The sequence below is a fragment of the Maylandia zebra genome, linkage group LG17 (assembly GCF_041146795.1).
Source record: "Maylandia zebra isolate NMK-2024a linkage group LG17, Mzebra_GT3a, whole genome shotgun sequence".
In the NCBI taxonomy this organism is placed as follows: Eukaryota; Metazoa; Chordata; class Actinopteri; order Cichliformes; family Cichlidae; genus Maylandia; species Maylandia zebra.
In genome coordinates this window covers 29,952,569-29,972,820 of record NC_135183.1, presented here as the reverse complement: position 1 = coordinate 29,972,820, position 20,252 = coordinate 29,952,569, and the positions used below count along the sequence as shown (strand labels likewise).

General features: G+C 38.4%; 2 protein-coding genes across 3 annotated transcripts; both read right to left on the bottom strand.

Moving 5' to 3' along the window:
• Nucleotides 1-133: 133 nt before the first annotated feature.
• On the bottom strand, nucleotides 134-4,294 carry yeats4 (YEATS domain containing 4). The gene is made up of 7 exons (XM_004548229.6): nucleotides 4,052-4,294; nucleotides 3,720-3,839; nucleotides 3,539-3,605; nucleotides 3,306-3,400; nucleotides 2,301-2,390; nucleotides 2,097-2,184; nucleotides 134-1,997 (listed from the first exon to the last, which is right to left on the bottom strand). Exons 1-7 carry the CDS (start codon nucleotides 4,100-4,102, stop codon nucleotides 1,828-1,830), a joined length of 681 nt encoding a protein of 226 aa, XP_004548286.1. The 5' UTR covers nucleotides 4,103-4,294; the 3' UTR covers nucleotides 134-1,827.
• A 2,938-nt stretch (nucleotides 4,295-7,232) lies between these two features.
• Nucleotides 7,233-20,249, bottom strand: cpsf6 (cleavage and polyadenylation specific factor 6). 2 transcript variants are annotated; one of them, XM_004548231.5, is made up of 11 exons: nucleotides 20,115-20,249; nucleotides 18,385-18,594; nucleotides 18,194-18,297; nucleotides 17,787-17,932; nucleotides 17,332-17,508; nucleotides 16,221-16,328; nucleotides 14,799-15,297; nucleotides 14,541-14,656; nucleotides 14,152-14,305; nucleotides 13,837-14,034; nucleotides 7,233-7,838 (listed from the first exon to the last, which is right to left on the bottom strand). In XM_004548231.5, exons 1-10 carry the CDS (start codon nucleotides 20,172-20,174, stop codon nucleotides 13,848-13,850), a joined length of 1,761 nt encoding a protein of 586 aa, XP_004548288.1. In that variant the 5' UTR covers nucleotides 20,175-20,249; the 3' UTR covers nucleotides 7,233-7,838; nucleotides 13,837-13,847. The 2 variants fall into 2 exon arrangements, with proteins under 2 accessions (XP_004548288.1, XP_012773822.1); XM_012918368.4 differs by lacking the exon at nucleotides 16,221-16,328.
• Between the last annotated feature and the right edge of the window lie 3 nt (nucleotides 20,250-20,252).

The window sequence follows — 20,252 nt, the reverse complement described above, 5'->3', positions numbered from 1 at the left end:
GAAACTATAAATAATAGTTACACTTCATTTACTGCATTACTTGACAATCCTAAAAGCTGAATCCCTGAATATGGATTGTACAACATAGCACTGGTCACCAAATAAATTGTAATCTTAGATAGACAAACTACAGTTTTTAAATGATGAATTGATTTATTAAAGGAAAAGCTATCCAGACCTACAGAATATGTCGAAAAGTAACTGTCCTACTTGTTAAATCATGAATAAAATGTAATTAACCACAATGTTGAAAAACTAGTTGCAGTTGCCTGATTACTGCCAGACCAGGTGAATTACTAAACACTCAAAACTGTCTGACAAAGCAAAGATTCTCAAAAAGAAACACATCATGCCGATCTAAAGAAACTCAAGAATAGATGATTCTGATGGATGATGGATGTCAAAAAGTCATTGACATCCATCATTCTGAAAAGGGTTACAAAGCCATTTCTAAGGCTTTGGCACTCTAGTGAACCACAGTGAGAGTCATAATCCACATACAGAGAAAACTTGGAACAGTGGTGAACCTTCCCTGGAGTGGCTGACCCACCAAAATTACCCCAAAAGTAGATCCAGGATGTCACAAAAGAAGCCAGGTCAGAGTTCATAATTCAACTACAAGAAAAAGACTGGGAAAAAATGGCAACCAATTTGTGCCCTGAAGCTGAAACACTGTTGGGTTATGTAGCAGGACAGTGAACCAAAAACATAACAGCAAGTCTACCTTTGAATGATTTAAAAAAAAAAAAAAGAACGACCTAGTTTAAGTCCAGACTTCAATCCAGTTGAGATTATTTGGTATATTACTTGGATGACCTTATGTTCCAAACCCACCAGTGTGCCTGAATTAAAACAATTCTGCAAAGAAGAGTGGATCATGATTCCTCCACAGTGATCAGCGCCAGTTATCACAAATGCTGAGTTGCAGTCCTTGTTGCCAAGGTTGGCACAATCCGTTATTAGGGTTAGGTATAACTACTTTCTCCACAAAGGGCCAAGGAGGATTGGAGAGCTTATCTCTCCCCCTTAATAAATGAAATCCTTTATTTAAAAACTGCCGTTTGTATTTACTTGGATTTTTTCTGTCTAATATTAGAATTAAATTATGACCAGAAATATGTAACAAATATGCAAAACAAACAAACAAGAAAAAACAGGAGGGGGGCAAATACTTTTTTTCACAGCAGGTCACCTTCTTTATATTGAGAAAAAAAAGTATCCTAATGTTTATGAGCCGATTGTTAAAAATATTTACATAAAACACGAGGAAGCTAGTACTAAAGGACAAGCTATTCACACTGAAAGTCGTGTGTGACTAGTGCAAAAATGTTTGTCCTAATTGACACAGTAATAGTGACCTTATATCAGGATGACTGAACAAGACTGGCTTCAAAATCAAACCAGAGAAATGACAGCTTTGTGTTTCATCATTCTCCCTCACTGGTTTGATCATGTTTGGGGAGAACAAAAAAAAGATGCAGATGCATAGAACCAAAAGCAGACTTGATTTAGCTACAAGAAAAAAGGCTCACAACACTTTGTGATTTCTGACTCTTTAGAGTGTTGCAATAAAAAACAAAACTAGAGCATTTGTATGTTTAGAAGAGTTTTTGTGGCCGACTACATTTTTAAAGCACTTTCCTACCAACTCAAAACATATTTACATGTTTAAGATTCCCTTGGACGCTCAACAAAAATAAAATGCAAAAATCCTCAAACAAATAACAACACTGACTTTTTTTTTGTTTGTTAAATCCTTGGAGAGGGCAGGAGCACAGAAAATTGCTTCAACAACTGATTGCATCCATAAGCATATTTGTCCTTCTTTCAGTGCTCTTTATGGTCTCCGTCCTCTTCCAGTTTTCTAATCTCTGCCTTAAGGTGGTTGATGTTCTCTCTGCTGGCTTTGAGTTTGTCTTTCAGCTCCGCGATCTCTTGGCTTGTTCTCTTCTTTGCCACTTCCAGTTTCTCCTTGGTCCTCTGCTCCAGTTCACCGACTGGAGAAACGCACAGACATGAAGACAAAAGCGACTCAAAACTTGTGAATGCCTTTTTGTTTTGTTTTTTAAAACAGTGTTGAATATATGAATACATACACTCCGTCTCATGTTTGTAGGCTCCCAGGGTGAGTTGCCTCGATGTGGTCAGTAGCTGCTGCATCATGGCTGTTGGATCCTGAAAGATCTGAAACGCAGAAAAACGACGCATTCAGAGTTCTCGCTCTCAACAATAACATACAGCGATTGATGAGCTCACACAAACTGATATACAAACACCGTCAGAGTCTAAACCAATGGTACCATTTCATCGTAGAATTCAGACACAACTGTCTTCTTGGGCATGGCACTGGAATCTGACTGGAACAGCTTCAACAGGTGGTACAAGGTCACCTAAGAAAACAAAACCAGAAATTCAAGCAATGGATACAGGCACATTTTAAATAAGCTGATCCTCATAGACAACTATATATTACTTATCAAGTGCTGAGGATTACACAGTGCTGTTGTGTAAATATAAATCAGATGGCTTTTGATGTTTTTTTTCTTATAAGAAACCATACACTAAAGAAGAACCATTTAAACTGTACACTAAGAGAAATAGCACACCACACTCAAAAGTGTGTATTTCTTTTATTTATAACATGTGTATTTGAAATACTAGGGCGGTGGTTTAGACACTCACCTAACAAGTGATTTGGTGGTATATAAATAAAACTGATTAGAAAATTTTAAACTCTAGCTCTCTCCTATATGCATCTCTTGTTCCGTCTCCCTCTTCCCTTTCCCCTCACCCCCCAAATAAATCAAAGCAGATGACGGAGAGCCCGCTCATCTATCTCCTTAACCACTTATCTAATTCAGGGTCATGTGCTGGAAACTATCCCAGATGTCACAGGGTGAGAGGCAGGGTATACCTTGGACAGGTCTATAACAGAGCTAATACAGATTGAAAGGCAACTAATTTAGAACTAGTTACCCTAACATGTGTGACTGTGGGAGGATGACACTGAGAGAAGCTACGCAGATACAGGGAGAACATGCTCCACACAAAAATGGCCCAGCTGACCAGGAAGGACAAACTTTGCTTTGAGGCAAGGCTGCTAACCACTGTGTCCACATGCCACTCAAGCTCTAAAATGTCTATCATCAAGCAGTCAAAATATATTAAAACCCTTTCATTCTGGTCCACCTGTATGGTGGATTCAAACCCTGGACCTTGTTGTAAGGAAACGGTGATGACAACTGCACCACGGATCGCTCAGCTTTCTCTGAAACAGCTAAGTAACTATTTGTGTTGGCTCTTACAGGTCTCTCATTGGGATCGATGAAGAAGATCTTGATGATGATCTCAAACTCCCCCCAGCCTGTCTCTGTGATTTCATATGGAGGCTTAGTGACCACTGGAAATAAGAGAAACACAGAGAGCTTCACAGAATAATGAATTTTCTGAAAAAGTGTCATATATTAAAAATGGATAGATTACTATTTCCAGTAAATCCTTCAATATTTCATACTTGCAATGTAAAGAGTCATCTCACCTCTCAGAGGGTTACCATAGCTCTCATGTAGCTTGAACTGGATCTTTTTCACATAAGCTGACATATCCTGGTAGAAAAGTATTTTTTAAGTCTTTTCAAACAGCATTTTGTATCGTTTTTCAGGTAAATGACACATTTTGTAGGCCCTGCTAAATCCCTCTTACTGATGTGGATGCCTCACCTCATTTCTGTAAGGCTTCACATACACAGACCACTGGTGTGTGTGCCCATCCTCTTCTCTCTTCTTTCCAAAGTAGCGGGCAACATTCCCAAACACAATAGGCTTCACAATAGTCACTCCCTGCAGCCAACAGAGAGAATACAGAAATTTAAAAACAGGCATGACAACGGTACAAGTGGCAAATACAGAAGTACATAAATTGAATCCGACCACGCGATTTTCGTCAAGTTATCTCAATCCACGTTAAATTATTCTGCTCATTGTTTTAAATGATATAAAATCACAAAGTGGTTCGCCTACACTACACTAGAGTGTGGCGTTAGTTACGTTACCTTAACGCGCCCCCCGGAATCTGGACCAAATTCAGTCATCTTTTTGAACATATTACAACTAAAACAGTGCCGCTAATCCTTTAGTGCGTTATGCAGGACTCTTTGTTGTCCTCTCAGCTTTCTTGTCTAAAAACCTTGCCATTTAGGCATTAAAAGTAGGCGTTACACACAGCGTACTACCATTTTAAACTGCCAGCCAAACAAGCGCCGGAAGTAGGTAGTGCAACGTATTAATCTGTCCTGATAGAAAGGCTACCAGGATTCTAAGGTTCCGGGCCCGGCGGAAGCAAGAACGTTTGCGGCCATTACAAAAGCAACCAAACTATGGTCAATGAACCTTTTAGTTCTAGGCTTCTGTGATTTTTTACTTCAAGTGACATGATGATGTCTAACATGACTGACAATACAGAAAACAGCAATTACTTTCGGCAATCCTGTTTTCATTTGCTCATTATACTGGATATTTTCGTCACTTTTAAGGTCTAAAAATGTATTTATCTGTCAATGTTTCTAGTGAGGAAAAACGAATCACTTACGCAATGCTATTTTAAGTATTCGTTTTATCCAGCAGAACATTCACAATCGGACAGGATGTCGACTCTTTTTACACAATAGTTAAGTTTTAAACCTCCTCACACCTGATGTTCTGCACTTCTGTCCGACACTGTTTTATACTTTAACAACCCTTTACCATTATATTAGGATGGACTTAAAATTCTGTTCAAAAGTAAGCCTTCAGGTCTAACACTTAAGGTGCGAGGTCCAGGCAATCTCCAATGGCAAAACAAGTGTTTTGGCCTAAAGTTAAGAAAATACTTTTGGACATCATACGTGATTTTTAAGCAACTGCTCCAAAACAAAATTTCCTTTCCCACACTTGTTTCTAATAAAACGAAACGCATTATGCACAAATAAAACAGAACCACAAAACAAACTTAATTTGTATACTTTATTCTTTGAGAGCAAATGATAATCTATTTACCTGCAATGTACCACTACATGTAACCATTATTGGCGGTAGAAATACACCTGAACCTTAACTTAAAATCCCAAAGTTACAGTGGTGATACAAATTCAGCAAGTACTTTGCCCAAGTGAGACCATTTAATATGGAAGCTCATTTCATTTTTTGTAAAGTCAAAAACTATTTTACTCATCTTAAAAAACTATAACTTCAATTTGTAGCAGAAACATGTTTCCAAGTCATCATGCAAAGGCCCCTTTACTAGACAAGTGTGATTTTAAAATAAAGTATCTAGAAACCAGCAGCAGTTAGTAACTAACTAGCAGTTAGTGAAAACATCTTAGTCATACAAATACTGAAAACTCATAAATACATATGTATATACTTTCCAACTGCTTGTGCAGTTTAAAGACTCCCGCAGTCGATCAGACTTCTTGTTTCTTCACTGGTTGTGTTTGTAGACCTAAAAATCACTTACCTTTTCGTGCTGCGGAACAAAAGCTAACACAAAGAAAATGAAACCAAATTCCTGTACAAATGCTCTTATTCTGGAGGGCTACACTTCTGCTTAGCTTGACCAGGGCAGAACTCCATTGGAGTTACCAAATTCAATGCACAACTAAAGAAATAATTTAATAATTTAAATAAAAACGAATAAAAAAAAAAAGAAAGAAAACAAGGCACATGTATAGTATTTTCCCCAAACAGCTCAGCAGGAAATAAAATGAGGAAAAAGAGCAACTAACTAACATCAAATTAAGCCAATATCATTAAAAAACATGATATAGGGCCTTAAAACTTTCAACATTTTAAAACTAACTGTTCAGAAATAGCATCATTATATTCAAAAAGGTCCCATTTTTTTCTTTTTTTTAATATCAAAATCCAATTTACATTTTGTTTACATTACATCACACTTTCAGTGAATTTGCAAGGATACGGAGCAAAGGCACTTACATTCCCCAATAAGTCACTTTCTGAAGTATACTGAAAAAGAATACACTTCAAGAGCAAGACAATGGTTTCAAAAGATGCTGGTACAGTTTCCTGCACAGCCTGTCATTCAAATTCCTGCTGTGACTCTGAATCCAAAAGTTTTACATTCACTGGTTACGTTTGAAAATAAGGCATTTTCTAAATTGTTACGGAGTGAAATTGAAATGACATTATTAAAAGAATAACCCCCAGAAAGACAAGGTGTCAACACAAGTTTCAGATTTTTTTTGGGAGCAAATTAAAAATTTCACCAATGGCGATAATTTCACAAAAATGTGTTATGTTGTCTGCATGCAACTTTGTTCTCGTTAAAAACCATACAAAAGCACCATGTTATTGCGCTGTATTCATACTGATTTGCATTTAAGACACCCGATGACACACTGCAGCATCAAACCTCAACATACCTGTAATTTCCTGATTTCCATTAACTCACATTTTAAAAACTGGTGGTATAATCGTGTTATATCATGTGTGCTGGGAAAGCTGTGGCAATGTAATTTACACTTGGTTTTTTTTAAAAATAATTGTAAGTTATAATAAAAATAACTGAGTAAAAGCTAAACCAGTCATTGCTATTTTCCCAACCTTGCATGAAAAAAACAAACAAAAAAAAAAACCCCTAAAAGCTTCAACAAATTGCTGTCCGTCCATTTTGACAAACATGCAAAACAATAAAAATGACAGGTGGCAGAATGTTTTACACTGTACCGACAAATTAAAACGCATTTTGTTCATGGTTTAGTTATTTAGATCTATCATGGAAAAGCCTTCAAAATTCAAATACATAAAACATGTAACATCTAAAGTGAAAGGCATGTAACAAACTGGTTCATACTTCCCAATTAAGGAATAAACACTTTCACTCAAGCTTCAACTATGAAGGCTGCTTGAATTAAAATCTGATTTTAAATCATTATATGACAGAAGTGAAAGACAATTTGTTCATGCGGTGTTTCAGTGATAATTATTTAGCGGAATTACAAAATAACCCACCATCAAAAACCATTCCAAACAGCAGGGTCTTCTCTTTTTTGGTTTAGCATGTTGACTATGTAATGCAACATAAGATAAAAACAAACCAAAGTGACTACATCCTTGCCATTTACCAATGTAAAAAATAAATAAATAAATAATAATAATAATAATAAAAAATCTAAGTCAGTATATACATTTAATATAAATGAACGAAACGTAGAGGAATTCACTGAATGCAGAGTGTACCTCAGTAAACATTTTTTATTACAACACCATCTAATTTTAATCAAAAAGCAGAGACATTTACAAACGTACTAGCCATGAAAAGAATAAATGAGAACGAGAGAGTGAGGGTAGGAGAGAAAACATCAAGCACATACCTTATAAAAACTAATCTCTAAACTGTATATACACACACAATACAGCGAGCCAAAGAACAAGAAAAAAACAACAAAAAAAACAAAAGGGTGTAATGTTTGTGTCTTCTATTTGGGGATCGTGCAGGCCATTTATTTATTTATAAGTCGCAAAAAAGCATCACGCTTACTTTTCATGTCAAATAAAACATCATAAAAATAAAAGAGCTGTTTGGAAAGATTCTTTTGTCATCTTTAGTTACCATGAGTACAGAAGTTTGGATAACATAGCCTTACACAGGTCAGGGTCTTCCATCCGCTGCTCTTAAACCAGGCAGACAACAGATAGAGAGAAGGATGGGTGGAGAAGGATAGGAGAGGAGAAATGGAGGGGGTGGAGGAAGTGATGGTAGTTGTGTTCCTGTCCGGTCATGCACGGAGGGCAGGGAAAGAGTTCCTCCTTTTCCTTCCATCCATCCTTGATCCTCGTAAGCTGAAAGGTGTCAAAACGAAGGGTGGAGTTTGGTTTGGAGCCAGCCCAACAGTGAACATTTTCCCCACTCATCATTAAACCTCTACACTACATACACAAAATTTACACCAGGGCTGGGTTCAATTCACCGTCACTCTGAGCCACGAGGTTGGAGTTTGTTCAAGTCATTTTATCTTAGCAAAGGCAGTGCAGACAGAGAAGCCTCTTACACGCGGCATAAATGGCACTATGGTATTTAACTGCTACTCTTAACACTCTGTTGGCTGTGTATTGTCCCCAACCCTAGCAAAGACACAGAAACATATCATGCACAGTTCAACAGCTAACATTCAAGAACTTAAATTGAACTCTATGAGTATGTACACGCACACACAAAGAAAAGTATTTCAATCTTTCGTCAAGTCTGCGCTGCAACTACAGAAACATGGATTTCAAAGTATGTACATGCATATACACGTATATACATGTACAGATGTTTGCATGTGGCACTTAACTCTTTTAGACATAAAAATATTGATAACCATATGTAAATGCACTTAAATACCTGGGGCCATTTTGTTTGTTCCGTTACAGAATTACAAATTCAGGGATGGACAATGGTTATAGTGTCTAAATGGCCAAATTGTGTATGACCATTTCGTCTTGTTTACAATATTATTAAATGGTGTACCTGCATCAACATTAGGTAATACTTTCAGAATATTAAGTCTTACTTATAGCGTTTCAATTAATTTGGCTCTCAGAGGACTATAAAGTGCAGAAAACAGAAATAAATAACCTTTAAAACTTACAGGGAGTTTTATTGGAAGACCTGAGCTAAAAGTTTTTTTTCCTTTGACAAGTCTTTAACTATAGCAATAGGGATTTACCTTTCAATCACCTCCAAACATTTCAGTATTTGTCATTATGACCAGCAGGTTACATAACGGAGTACACTGAAAACTTTGCTCACTGTGGCAAATACCAGAGAAAACCATGGTTGCAATTTGTTTAAGCTGTATATTTAAGTGAAAAGACAAAGGACCAAAACAGTAATCAATCAAAAAAACAGCTATGAAGGAAAAAGCACATACGGCACATCTAGTGAAACCTTTCCTGCCCAAGCATACCAAGAGTTTTAATAAAACAGAAAAAAATATGACAGTGTGATTCTTACGGTGTCGCAAACATGGTCAAAGTCAGGAAGATGGAATATTTTGTGCTTGTAATGCTTTGCATAGACAAAGTTGAGCATGCAAAGTACAGGAGTCAGAAAAAGCTACCTCTAACCATAATTGTAAAGGACAGCAGCAGTGGGATTACAGTTCTACACAATTTAAAGCACCTTACCAGAAATTTGTACAATTTTAAGATGAAATGACAAAAATTGTGATAAAGAAAGTCATTTCAAACTTGTTGTTTCAACATTAAAATCACTGCTTCACACGCTGAAATGAAGCCAGATAGAACTGGTATCTACACCAAAATTCAAGTAAGTACAGGTGATTTTTTTACATTGTTTAATGATTCAAATGCATAATGAAATTTGATAGGTTTCATAATCTGAAAGGTTTTCTTTACACAGTATATGCCTGCAGACAAAAGCAGTTGAGCTTACAGCCACATCGCACATCTCAGTACTCCTCCCATAATCACACTTGACATAACTGAACTTTTCTCAAGGGTGAAACATTTAAATTATCAGCCCAATAAATCATTTATATCGGGTTCATTATATTTCATATAAAACTTTAAAATGTGTAGTAGGTGTGTCAGTTAATACAGAATGGAAATGAAACGGGACAGAGCCAAACCAGGGTCAAGCAGTCCATGAAATAGTCTCAGTCCACTAACTTGGCTATGTGCTACAAAAGGCTCGGCAAATAAGATTGGGCCAATACTTACCACTGCCTAGCTTATAGACTGCCGTCTAATCTTTCACTGTTATTACTTATGTGTGTATGATATTTCAGAAAACTACTCACAGACAGCTCATTGAGTATGAAAAAGGTACACATCTTTTTCACCAACTAACAGTTCATGTGTTATATACTGTAATAACTGTGGGGCTAAATATTAAGAATTAAAACCATGTCCATTTGCCTTAGCTCAGCTATAAAGTCAAACATTTTCTTTTTCTATATTCTGGCCAAAGGCCAAAATTAAGGACATGAATTACATTTCAACCATGTTATGGACATGAAGGCTGTTTGATTAGCTATAACCTAAACCGTTTGACTCTGGTTTGACATGTGTAAATAGCTTGGACATTAGGGCTGCACCCCCCAGCACACATACACCTACAAACAGGCTGAAGAGAAAGCATAAAAGTAACTTAAGCCTGGTACAAACACTGTGCGTTCTTGCATGGAAACATGAACAGATAAACAGTGTTAAGCACATCTCGAAACAACAAACGGCCACACTACAAGAAGAGGAGCAATGTACTTGGCACTCAATCTCAATTATTTTCCTCTTTAACAAGCTCACAAATATCAGTAGAAATGCAAAGGCATGGTGCAATGGAAAAATTGGGACATATCTCACCATCAACATTTTTGCTCGCTTAATTTTGATCTTTAGTCATTTTTACTGCAAACAACAATTTATAAATATTCTTCAAATGCATTTTGGTGCTTGACACATTGCAATAGGCTATTAGGCCTTGTGCCCACAGAGGATCTCCAACAATGACAACAAGATGGCTATTAAAGGAGACAGCAGCAACTTTCACATTTATTAGTTAGATTTTTTTTTTTTTTTTAAATTTGGACTTAAAATGAAAGTTAATTTACAAAAAAAAAACTTATGTATTTGACAAAATGTAATCTTTTGTTGTGAGGTTCTTGGTGGACACAAGGTTTTGCAGGAAAAACGTGAGCATGTAAAGAACAATTTTGTGGAACAGAGACCAGATCAACTCAACAAGCTAGAACTGACAGCTAAAATCAACATAACTCTCCAGTATTTACATGACAAATTGCCTTTAGAGTTTAAGTTACATTCTTTTGGCTACTTTCAAAATGCAGCAACTCCATAAGTTAAACCACCCCAGTTATTATTTTCCAGTATAAGAGAAATAGGCACACAAACAGGGAACAATGTGAATATATAAATATCTTTCCAGTGGGTGGAGCATAGTTCATGCTGTTTGAGTGCAAATACATGAAGATATCTTTAGTGGATAAAGCACATTTAAAATCGGGACAGATATTATTTGGGAATGGGGGCAACTGTACAGAGATGCTGTAGGGTCCACGTAACCTACTCAAGTCTGCTTTACATGCAACACTGTAGATATCTCAAAGCTTTGGCAGTAAAAGACAGCCAAAAAACCCAAAATGGCTGAAACACTATATCCAAAGAAGCCCCAAAACTTTTCACAAGTTAGCGGGTTATTCAACGTGCAACTGAAGCAATGGAAGAAAGCATCTTCACAAAGAGATTACATAACGACTTGTGAAACCCTGACTCTGAAAATCCCAGACAAAAACCAGCACAGGGCAGAAAGGCAGCCTAAAATAGTTGACTCAAATCATTTGAGAGCAATACACTATTAATGATTTTTGTATCCAACAACATTAGGTGCAAGCTGACAATTAGAATGTTCAGATAAATGCATCTACAACCACAGCACCAGTTAAAATTGAATTAGCTTGGATATAATGCTAAAAATAGACAAAAATCTCACATGCCTGCATGATCTCTTTGCTAAATTGGACCGATTAAACTGAATGCTGAAGCCTAACTCACTGTCATGAATGTTATGCAACAGTACAAGTTCTACCATAAAATTGTGACTTTCTTTTCCTGAATCATGCAGAGCCCTCTAAGGGTTAACACTGAGAATATTTTTCTGGACTAGGTTTGTGTTCTCTTGCAGTAATGTTTTCTCTGATCCATGTAAAAAAAAAAAAAAAAAAAGCTAAACTCTATTATGAAATTGCATTATACTCATTTTGACCACTACACGAGTAAGTTGACTTTCAGTTGTGACTGTTCAGGCACAGGTATTCAGTTACTACAGAAACTAGAGGAGCTCTTAAACTGTAGCTGTGATTTTTGACTAAAGTTGTTGGAAGACAAACTGTCAGCGTGATAGTGGCTGTGACCACAGCTGTGCGTTAGTTACGGTTACAGTTGTGACATACAAGGAGTCGTTTATGATAGGTCTAACATTGAATGCACATGGAGAATATATGTAACTTGTATTGAATATACTCTATTTCTGAACACTTGTGGTATTTTAACAACTAGCATTAAAGCATTTTAATAGTACAGCAAGATCTCCACTTCAGTCCATATGCAGAAATTATATTACTATGAGTGAACGCCACAATGGCCTACAAAAAATAAAATAAAATAAAAACTCCAGTGTAACCTTCTGGGGGAGCTCCACAGACTCAAAGAGCTTAGGATCTAAAAACACTGATTTTCTTAAGCTTGTGCTAGCTTTTAACTTTAAATCACTTTTTTTTTTTAAATTGTGTGTCAACATAATAGTATGATAATGCAAGTTATTATGCACAGATCTGAAATATTAACCAATTCTCATTACACAGACTCTGCAAACAATTTGATTTCAGCCACTGTTGAATACAGGCTGACCTTTGCCTCATAAAATGATTAGATGTGACACTGCGTGTAAAAACCACACCAGCATTTGGATATTCAGTAACATATATTTTGACAGATTATTATGTCAAGGGGACAGGCATTTTTCCCTCCTCCACTTCACCTCAACATCTTAAGTTAAGGTGCAATTATACAAAAGTGAGCAAACACTATGCAATAAAAACATTCAACTTGACACAGGTGAAATGTCAGGTGATATTATTGTCATGCAGATATGGCACAATGACATTAGTTTTTTTTTTAAGGGGTGGGAGGGGGCAAAAGTCATAAGATGTTGACACTGATAAATGTTTAACTTCTCTGAAATATCACAGGACAATGATAGATTTCAAATAACACACTAAAACTGGAATATGTACAACACTATGAATGAAACATTTACAAAATGTAGATTGGTCTACTACTGACAAGGTGTAAAAACAGTAATCAATTCAATCTTAACAGACCATATAAAATCTTAATTTGTACGAAATACTGTAAAAATGACTGTACAGTATTGTGACACCCAAATCTTGCCAATCAGGATTGAAGCGACCAGTACAAGCCCACTGATAAACCAAACTTTGGGAATTCACATATAATTAATATGGCAGTTCTGAGTGTTGATATAATAAAAATCAGGCACATTTGGTCCACTTGCCACAGTTCCTGGTAAAAGCCAAAATTCTGATAATTTCTACTTTATTGATGCAAAAACTCTTTAAATTTTATAAAAAGAGTAACTGCAAAAATCATCTCAACAGGTAACGTATGCTATTTTCTTGCCATGCACAGGTGCATACAACTTTTATTCTAAAATGTATTTGTTGTAATATCCAAAGCAACAAATGAACTTTGTAATTTACCAGCCTCTGAAGCCTGCAGACCAAAGAGTACAAAATACATCCAGAAATCCAGTGACTTATATTTTCTCATTTCAAAGGGACTACAGCGTAGATACAACACTTACAGACTCCACACTGTGCCAAAGTGAATACATCAAGTGTGTATTTTGCACATTTTGTGATACAATAGAAATTGTGATTACCACTGAAGAAATATGGTTTAAGTTGACTTACCTTATACCTACCTGAAGACAGAGGACTGAGTTTTGAAAGCCTTTTCGTTGCCTACCTCTTACTCTCCTCATGCAGTAATTTAATATTTTGATGATAACATCCATTATCAGATGTTTAACCATTATTTGGGTGTAAGTAGGATTTGGTTTTGGGATTTATCTAGAGCCAGTGAATCCAATGAGAGGAGGTGTGCAAACAGAGAAGACTTTAAATCTCAACTGTGCCACTTTCTGTTTCTGTCATGCCGTCTGAGCCTAAATTAGTTTGCCACAAGGTTTAAGACAAAGATGCTGAAAAATACACAAAAAAATAAAACTGGTACCCACCTCCTTTCCGGCTAACGGTGCCGGTATTCCCTCTCCCTCTCTCTTTCCCGGTCACGGTCCCGATCCCTCTCACGATGACGATCTCTCTCCCGACTGCGTTCTCTGTAATAGTCCTCATGCCTGTCGCGGCTACGAGATTTGTGTCGTCGACTCTTTTCTCTTGAGCGACTGTGGTCACGTTCCCTGGAACGTTCTCGCCTTGCAGAGACAAACGAACATCAAGTTACAGTTGTGAAGTTTTTAATAAAGTTCAAACACCTACATTTTCTTTTAGTATGTAACTACCTGTTTCAGTGTAATATTTAACAGGCTTACCTTGACGCAGAGCCATAGCTCTTTGACTCAATGCCGTGGAGACAGTCCTGCAGAGAACTGATGAGGACCTTGCAGCGGTCGTCTGCGGACACTTTGGACTGCTTAATCAGACTGATGGCTGTCACCAAAGTCTCTATAGCACTGCCATAATCACCTAAAAAGAGAAAACAGTGGAGTAAACTTTTCATCCATCCATCCTCTTCCACTCATCCTCATCAGGGTCGCAGGCGGGCTGGAGCCTATCTCAAGTGTCATAGGGCAAGCAGCCGGGTACACTGGTCTATTGCAGTGCTCTTTTACTTCTTTGAAGAAATTTAAGTTTTCCCTTACTGACAACATGTAAACGCACTTATTTAAATGTATTGGAAATATATCACCATTTGCCTTACCTGCACTGGCATCAGAAACTGCTCTAGATATGGCACTGGAGGATATGGCTCTGTTCCTGTTCATGATCTCCTCAAACTCTGCCTCACTTAGAGGGGTTCGTGATGTGTCCATGTCCCTAAAAAAATAACAGAAAAAAAAAAAGGATCAAGCATTAATTTATTTTTAATTCACAGTATCCAAGTTCTAGGCTACCCGAGCATTTTGAATGTGTATATATAGTGGTTTAATTTGTTGTTCTTCTCAGTAATTGTTCTTACCGGCCTCCAGGCCCATAATCTCCTCTTTCATATGGTGGCGGGCGGCCGTATGGGTCATTTGGTCCCGGTGGACCTCGGCTATCATTGGGTGGCATGCTGTTGTTGCCAGGGGGAGGAAAGAAGGCAGGGTTCACGTGCGGCGCTGGTGGTGGGCCACCTGGCGGGGGACCTGGCAGATGTGGTGGTGGAGCCAATGCCATAGGCGGGCCAATAGGTCCAGGAGGACGGGGTGGAAAGGGTCCTGGAGGGGGTGGGCCCTGCTGAGGAGGTGGGGGACCAGGTGGAGGACCATAGCCTGGAGGAGGTGGACCTGGAGGCAGGGGTCCCAGTGGTGGCTGGCCAAACTGCCCAGGGAAGAGAACAGGTGGAGGAGGCCTATCACCACGATTTGGAGGCCCAGCCATGGGAGGTGGAAGACCCTGGCCTGGAGGTGGAGGTCCTGGAGGTCCTGGGGGACCTGGTGGACCGGGTGGGGGGCGTGGAGGACCCTGCATGCCACCTAGAAAAAGAGCAAATTAACAAAAAAGACAAGAACAAAAAAAAAAAAAAAAAAAAAAAAAAAAAAGAACATGAAAGAAGTAAGCTCCAGTAAACCAAAATTATTGTCTAGAATGACACAGACTGAGCTCTCCACCTCTTTCTACAAGAACAAGTAACTGGCAGATTGAAAACATAAAATGTATACTGGCACAGTCGATTTGTGGACTCATTTTTGAAGTCTAGTGGCAGCCTGTATTTTTCTATGTATCTTTTGTACAGTGATACCTTTAGGTACCAAATGGCAATTTAAAGCAGGGACAGTGACACAAAGATGAAAGAAAGCCATTGCTGCACAGGACAACAATTGACGAAAAAAGGTCACAAATGACACTGAAAAATAAATCAAAGGGAAAGTGAACAGATGAGAAGCTATAGTTTCAAGCAGGCGTTGCCGTTTTAATTAAACAAGGCCTTGTATTGGACTGGACCCTTCTCATTAACACTTGACTCAGAAGATGCACTGCTATAAGTTTCCAGAAGCCCTAAAGAGAGTATATACAGTGTATAAACTGCAATGTGGAACTAAGGAGTTTGACTGCTTTACATCAATTACAAACCTGCGAAAAGAATTTTTCCAAAAGTTTAAAAATACGTTTTTTCTTGACACTGGGCCATTATGTCACCTGAAACAACTAATTTACCTAAAATGTACTTAAGCTCAAAAAAACAAAAGCACACGTTTATTTCTTTTGGTAAAAATGTTTTAAAATTTAAAATGCTGCCACATGTGGGGCAAATAATGTAAACTGTCGATTCAGAGTAAGCAATGAAGATCAGCTGCCTCGGGGCAGTAAATGTGACAGTTTAATTTGTCAATAAAAAGCCAAAGCTAGGATTATAAGGCCATCTAATAAATCAATTAGATTAATCGAGGTATTTCACCTCTGCTACGCCAGCTCCCGTTCCTGCCCCCCGGCTGGAAGGGATTGAAACTCATATCCATCAGAGGGCCATCTTGGTGCCTAACCAGATCTGGTCTCATGCCCGAGCCTAATGGGGAAAAAAGCAAACCAATCACAACTCCTCCCTTCAGAAACCTCTACCTGCTAACCGAAGGCCTGTCGCAGCCCAGCGGGACGGGGCACCAGCCACTAAGCGAAAGAAGAGATATGAAAAGGGGGAATGGAGAACAGCCTGCTACTCCATTCTCTTACTGCTTCTGACAAGCAGCCAAGCCAAGATTTGTAAAGAGGTAAGTTTGGCAGCGTACCAAGTCAAGCTTTGAGAAAACCTCTAAGTAAAGGAATGGTGTTGGAAATTTTCACAAGCAGGAAACCACACCATGAGAAGGATCAACTGTTCAACTTGAGGTTAAGTGAGACAAAAATTCAAACCAGACAAAGAAGGAAACATGCAAAGAAAGCCCTGCCAAGGGAGAGATGAGAGATCCCGCAATAGTAAAAAAAACATACTAGATCAGATGAGCCATGATCCCATGCAGGTGTGAGTAACAGCAATGCCTGGACTGTGCTACCTGAGCAGCACTGCCAGACAGAAAGCAGAACTTCCAAGTTTTTAAAACACTTGTGACTTTAAATCTGTTGTGCTGTAACATTATATGTATTTATTTTTTTTCAAATCATCACAGTCGACAATACTGAACAGAAATAAACTGACCTACAAAGTTCAATATGTGATTTAACACAACCTCTGCCAGCTGTGGTGGATCCATACATGACAGGTTGCACTTTTTGTGAGCTGTGTGTCTTTATGGATTTGCTTATATCCACAACACATCCACTCATGAACTCGTTTTGACTGCCAAGTCTCAAAAACTAATATATCCACCTCAAGTTCAACTATATATCCCTATGAAATGTGGTTAAACTTATTTTGGTAATAAGCCCACTCAGCATTCAAGACAACACAATCCATTGATTTGGAACGTTTCTGCCCCTAATTTATTTTTGATGATGAATTTTTGAATATCAATATTCATTTCTCAAGTAACTGAGTGTTGTCCCATACTACCAACACATCTTGCTAAACTAACCAGGAAGGTGTGGTGGAGGACCCCCAGGCCCTACGGGACCAGGGAAGCGGTCTCCTCCAGGGCCAGGTGGTCCGGGGAACCTGCCTCTCCCTCGGCTGCCCATGGGAAAACCGCCACGGGGTCCAGAACCAGGAGGACCAGCCTTTCCTTCCCCAGACATCTGACCTGTCTGGGTACCTGTGAAAAGACAAATACAAACTCATTTCATATGTAATCATTAATCAATATGTGCACCTGGCTAAGAGACAAAAACAAGGATAAATTACATGTATGAGTTCATACATATGCTAAGATTAAACACAGGTCATGTAACATATGTGATGTACTGTGTAGTCAAATATATTTATATTTAGAATAACTCACATTCCAACATGTGCAAATTTTTTACATAACTTCTTTTAACCAGCACTGATCTCTTCGGATAAATAAACCATGTGCACACTTGCCCTACTTACTTTTGCGTGATTGCATTTCAAACTGGCTGAGGGACTGCTTGTTGCATGGTGTGACAATGGGATTCTGACCATGGAGCTCCCTCTTTGACAGCAGCTCCATTAACTTTCTGGAGGATGCCTCTGAACCAACACACACCAGAGCAAACCTGGAAAACACGCAGAGGGCATACAGTCAGACAATTGATCGCATAAACATCAATGCACTGTGAAATTCTGAGCTGATAGTAATATCTAAACAAGGTCACTGGCACTCAAGAACATATGTCTTTAGAAACAACAGCCTTGTGGTAATACAATCATAAAACTGACTCAGTGTGATCCCACCCTGTACTCCTAACACGAAATATTTAACATACTCTTTGACTTAGTCCAACTGCATCATAGAAATAAAATACTAAAGACCTCACCCTTTTGACTGGCCATTGGCTCGGTTTTCAAAGAACTTTATCTCCAGCACATCTGTGATGCCTATCACCCGGATAGCTTCTGTCAAGTCCTCATCAGTTGTCCACTGCAAAAACAACCCCAAGCAAAATGGCATCATGTATGGATCACAATTAAATTTGTAAGTCCAATTTTTAGACAATCTGACACTCACCCATGTGAGGTTTCCTATGTACAGGGCGATTCTTTTTCCAGTGTAGGTGTACACCACGTTGGGCAGGGCGCTTTTCCCTCCCTCTGTGCCACCTGGGGCTGGCAGTGAATCCAAGTAATCCCGGTCTTCTGGAGCATCACCATTATTGGCTGATGGGGATATTACGTCATCATACAGGTCGATCTGCTCATGAACTGGGTAGTCAGCTTCCTGTATTAAGAATGCAAGAAAAGATCAGTGAAGCACTTAATATCTAGAGCTTGATAATGATTTGATGTTATTAACACCAAGGATATAATTTATCAGCTTCTATGTCTGATCTGATTCTGAATCGGTTTCCTCACCAACACCAGAATAGCAAACCTACATTGGTTTTCACCATCACATTGTACAAAAAGGTTTCCTTGTAACAGGTGTGCAAAATTCCCACTGAATTGAGTTTGATTTAATTGTTTTTGCAATAGGCAGTTGTCAGAAAAACATACCAGCACTCATTAAAAAGATGTAATTCACTATTGAATCAATTCAAGTTCAATAACACTAGCATCATGCAACTGCTTTATGCTGACCAGGAAAAGTCAATTTAGGGTTAAGGTTCACAGCATATCCAGATATTGTAGTATGATAATAATAATAACAGCATAAACTTGTGATCAGCAGATAGTCGCAAGCTTCGTAGAACTTATATCCGTATCAAATTAATTTGAAGTGGTTTATTTATGCACCCTGTGCAAAACCAATTGCTTCAATTGGGACAAATTAAAAGATTGGGGGTTTACTTAACCAATCTGCCAAAGTCGTGACTTAAATATATCCGTTAAATCATTTTATTCTAATACACTGGCTTACTTAAGTTCAAATGTGATCACCTGGATAAATTTATGCGTCGTGACTTTCCCCAAGCATGAATGCAAACTGAGTGTTTGTATTATGGGTCAAACTCAAGTATGTTTTGAAAGCTGTTTAGCAGTTCGAGACACAACACTATCTTCACATTGGCTAAGCTGAAATTATAACCACCGTCACAGAAAAGGGGCGTGTGGAGAAAAATATCTTCTGAATAGCCCCAACATTGACCTACTCCATGCTAACAACATGCCGTGTTTATTACACTATTCAGAGCCTACTAAGGTTGGGCGACTGCACGAGTTTATCGACGATAGGCTGAGGCTATCGTCAGCTATTGGCCTGACCATTGTCGGTTGGAAAATGTTTATACAACCTTAGAGCCTAAAGGCGTTCGGTTTAGCTTAAAACTTCTCTTTATCAACTGAAAAAAAGTAAAGACTTACTAGACACGACAGCGTGATAGCTGTGAATTAGTCAATGTCAGCTCGCTAACGAAAGTGCGTTTGTTTGTCTTGCTAGCCCGCCACTAACGACCATGCCAAGGCCTGAACCCAAGCTACGCCGTGAAGACGGCTGCTTTTAGCATTTACTTGAATAAATAACAACGCACATCACGAAACAACTGCAGCGTGCATATTAATTACTAAATACATGAAAAGTCGTGTTAAATGTCGACAACCCCACGAACAAACAAAAGTCTGCAAAGCACGCCGATAGCAGAGGCTGCAGGCTTGCAGCATGTTGAAAAGGCCTTGTATGTCAGAGAGCCTCTTTAGCCACAAAAGCTCGCCACTTTGTAGGTTATAATAAATATAGCAGATTATACAGATATTAAAAAAAATAACACCTATAAGCGAGGTAGGAAAATATGTATTTATTACCTGGCTGAACTCCTCCTCGACGTCGGCGTAGATGTCGATATGATCCACACCGTCCGCCATTTTCCTCTGACTACCAGCTCTCACCGCCTGCGGTGCAGACTACAACGACGGTACGCCACAAACAATGAAAAGAAGACA